The sequence below is a fragment of the Babylonia areolata genome, chromosome 2, assembly GCF_041734735.1.
Source record: "Babylonia areolata isolate BAREFJ2019XMU chromosome 2, ASM4173473v1, whole genome shotgun sequence".
NCBI lineage: Eukaryota > Metazoa > Mollusca > Gastropoda > Neogastropoda > Buccinidae > Babylonia > Babylonia areolata.
In genome coordinates this window covers 53,331,717-53,334,216 of record NC_134877.1, presented here as the reverse complement: position 1 = coordinate 53,334,216, position 2,500 = coordinate 53,331,717, and the positions used below count along the sequence as shown (strand labels likewise).

The following is a 2,500-nucleotide window of genomic DNA, read 5'->3' as shown; positions in this document are numbered from 1 at the left end:
CATGAACGACTGTACGTATTTTAAAGCTCCCCAAGTATTGCCCCGCGGTGAAAACAATGAAAAATGATACAAGTCGCTGAGGCGTCACACTGTTTTCATGGTTTGCCCGCAGTAAAAAGGTGTGGCTGTCTCCACTCGTTCAACTGCAGTTTACTGCACTGTGTTTGTCAATGGAAGGGGAGATAGAGAGAGAGAGAGAGAGAGAGAGAGAGAGAGAGAGAGAGAGAGAGAGAGAGAGAGAGAGAGAGAGAGAGAGAGAATGATTTTTTTGTGTTCTGAGGGTAACAGAGTAAGCAAGACAACTGTGTTGTTTTTTCTTAATCCAACCCCCTGAAAGAAACTGGGGAAAAGTTATATCAAAAGAGAATACGCATTATAAATTGTAGATCCATGAATAACAAACTGACATTTAAACACTGCACGCGCGCGCGCGCACACACACACACACACACAGAGCGAGAGAGAGCTGAAGCATATTCAGCCACGTACCACTGTTTGCAACCTGGCCTCTGAACAGGAAATTTTGAGACAAAGGGATATTAATATCACATAACAAACAAGAACATTAACTCTTGGAACTTTAGACAAATGCACACAACTTCAAGTTATTGCTGCTTAACTGCAAACATTAACACACACACACACACAAAGATATACATCTCACACAGAGATAGGCTTATATCTATGTATGTGTGTGTGTGTGTGTGTGTGTGTGTGTGTGTGTGTGTGTGTGTGCGCACGCGCGCACAGAAAAAGACTCGATCATCACATTTTTAGTGGCGCATGCGCAGTATTCAGCCACCAACACACGTCCATGTCAATAACAACTTCGCTTGCCATTGATTTTCTGGCCGTGAACATGACCACAAATGTCTACACCTTCGTTTACTGTCACTGAACTCAACATAGTATAATCCAGACATAAACCGCCTACCGCGCTTTAAGCTGCGTTCATACAGACAGACAAACTGACTTTCAGTCCGTCAATGGCCCAAAAAGCGTTCAAACCAAGGACAAAACGGCCACGGACAGATGGAAAATAGCCCAAAAAGCGTTCAAACCAAGGACCAAACGGCCACGGACAGATGGAAAATAGCCCAAAAAGCGTTCACACCAAGAAAGGACCAAACGGCCACGGACAGATGGAAAATAGCCCAAAAAGCGTTCACACCAAGGACAAAACGGCCACGGACAGATGGAAAATAGCCCAAAAAGCGTTCACACCAAGAAAGGACCAAACGGCCACGGACAGATGGAAAATAGCCCAAAAAGCGTTCACACCAAGAAAGGACCAAACAGCCACAGACAGATGGAAAATAGCCCAAAAAGCGTTCACACCAAGAAAGGACCAAACGGCCGCGGACAGATGGAAAATGGCCAAGCTCTGTGACTTTCAGTTCTAATGTCCTTGGGTAGCGCGTTCGATTACAAGACCTAAATAATTCGTTCGCAGATCTAAAACAATGAACAGGCCAGGTAACAAAACAAAGCAGATGGCGGAGGGAGTGATGGGAGGGGAGGGTGAGGGGGGTTACAGATCTAAAAATAGAGATGATTAAACAAAATCAGGCCTAATGAGTTTTAGCGTCTCCATACTGCCACAACCAGGTATTGATTGGAATTGCTATCGACAATTTTGCCAAAAATACACGGACGAACCTGCGTTGCTGCGATACGCTTTTCGGCGTCCATGATGTTTCAACGTTTATCAAGGTAATGTAATGCATTATCACAGAATCGAAAACCTCTGAACAGTTCAGTCCTTTGAAGAATAGACACACACACACCCACACACACACACGTGCATGCATGTTCGTTAAAAAAAATGTCATGGCATGTCGTCCGTGCTCAGTAGATATGCCTTTTGCGTCACTTGTGGACAGGGACAAAGAGCAACTTGCTATGCATGTCTTTTTGGTTTTCTTCTTTAGTCCGTACCCACTACGATAGTCGTCAGTAGTCGTCTATGTTTTACCGTATGGACGCAGCCTTTGGCCTTCCATGCCATGCAGAGAGGACGAAAATAAAACAAGAAATGGTGCTGCCACTCTTCTGTATGCGTACAGAACTGTCCCCTATGTTGTTGTAGCGGTGAGACAGGTCCATCCCATCCACATACGGTACATCACTTCCAGACACAGGAGCAGGAAGCGCCACACTGCTTCTGTACGGTGTTGACAGATCTCAGCCCGTAACTAGCAAAGCAATGCAGGGAAGTAGAGAAACAGTAAGACTACGCTTTTGCAAACGATAGGTAGCAATTTGCCAAACGCACTTCCGGTGTGTGTATGTGTGCGTGTGTGTGTGTGTGTGTGCGCGCGCGCGCGTTGGGGAGTGGTAGTTTTTGTGGTCACTGAAAAGACAACAACAACAAAGCAAACCAGTAACGTCATGGACCCGAAAGTCTTGATCGGACGGCTCCAAGAAATCGTTAACTGGAATACGGGTTTTACATGTGTTGTCAATTCACTTCCCTATTTATACAGCCTGGCCTACCTTC

The 2,500-nt window shown here is 45.4% G+C and overlaps 1 protein-coding gene across 2 annotated transcripts in view; it reads right to left on the bottom strand.

Annotated features, from left to right (window-relative positions):
- The window catches only part of LOC143279498 (uncharacterized), a 24,964-nt gene that overhangs the window by 13,269 nt on the left and 9,195 nt on the right, over window positions 1-2,500 (bottom strand). Inside the window, exon 1 of one of the 2 annotated variants that reach the window (XM_076583548.1) lies at window positions 1,976-2,173. The exons of the other annotated variant lie outside the window; for it this stretch is intronic. Coding sequence (XP_076439663.1) covers window positions 1,976-2,003 — 28 coding nt within the window. The 5' untranslated portion in view covers window positions 2,004-2,173. Of the gene's footprint in view, window positions 1-1,975; window positions 2,174-2,500 lie in introns of those variants that run through there. 2 annotated transcript variants of the gene reach the window in all.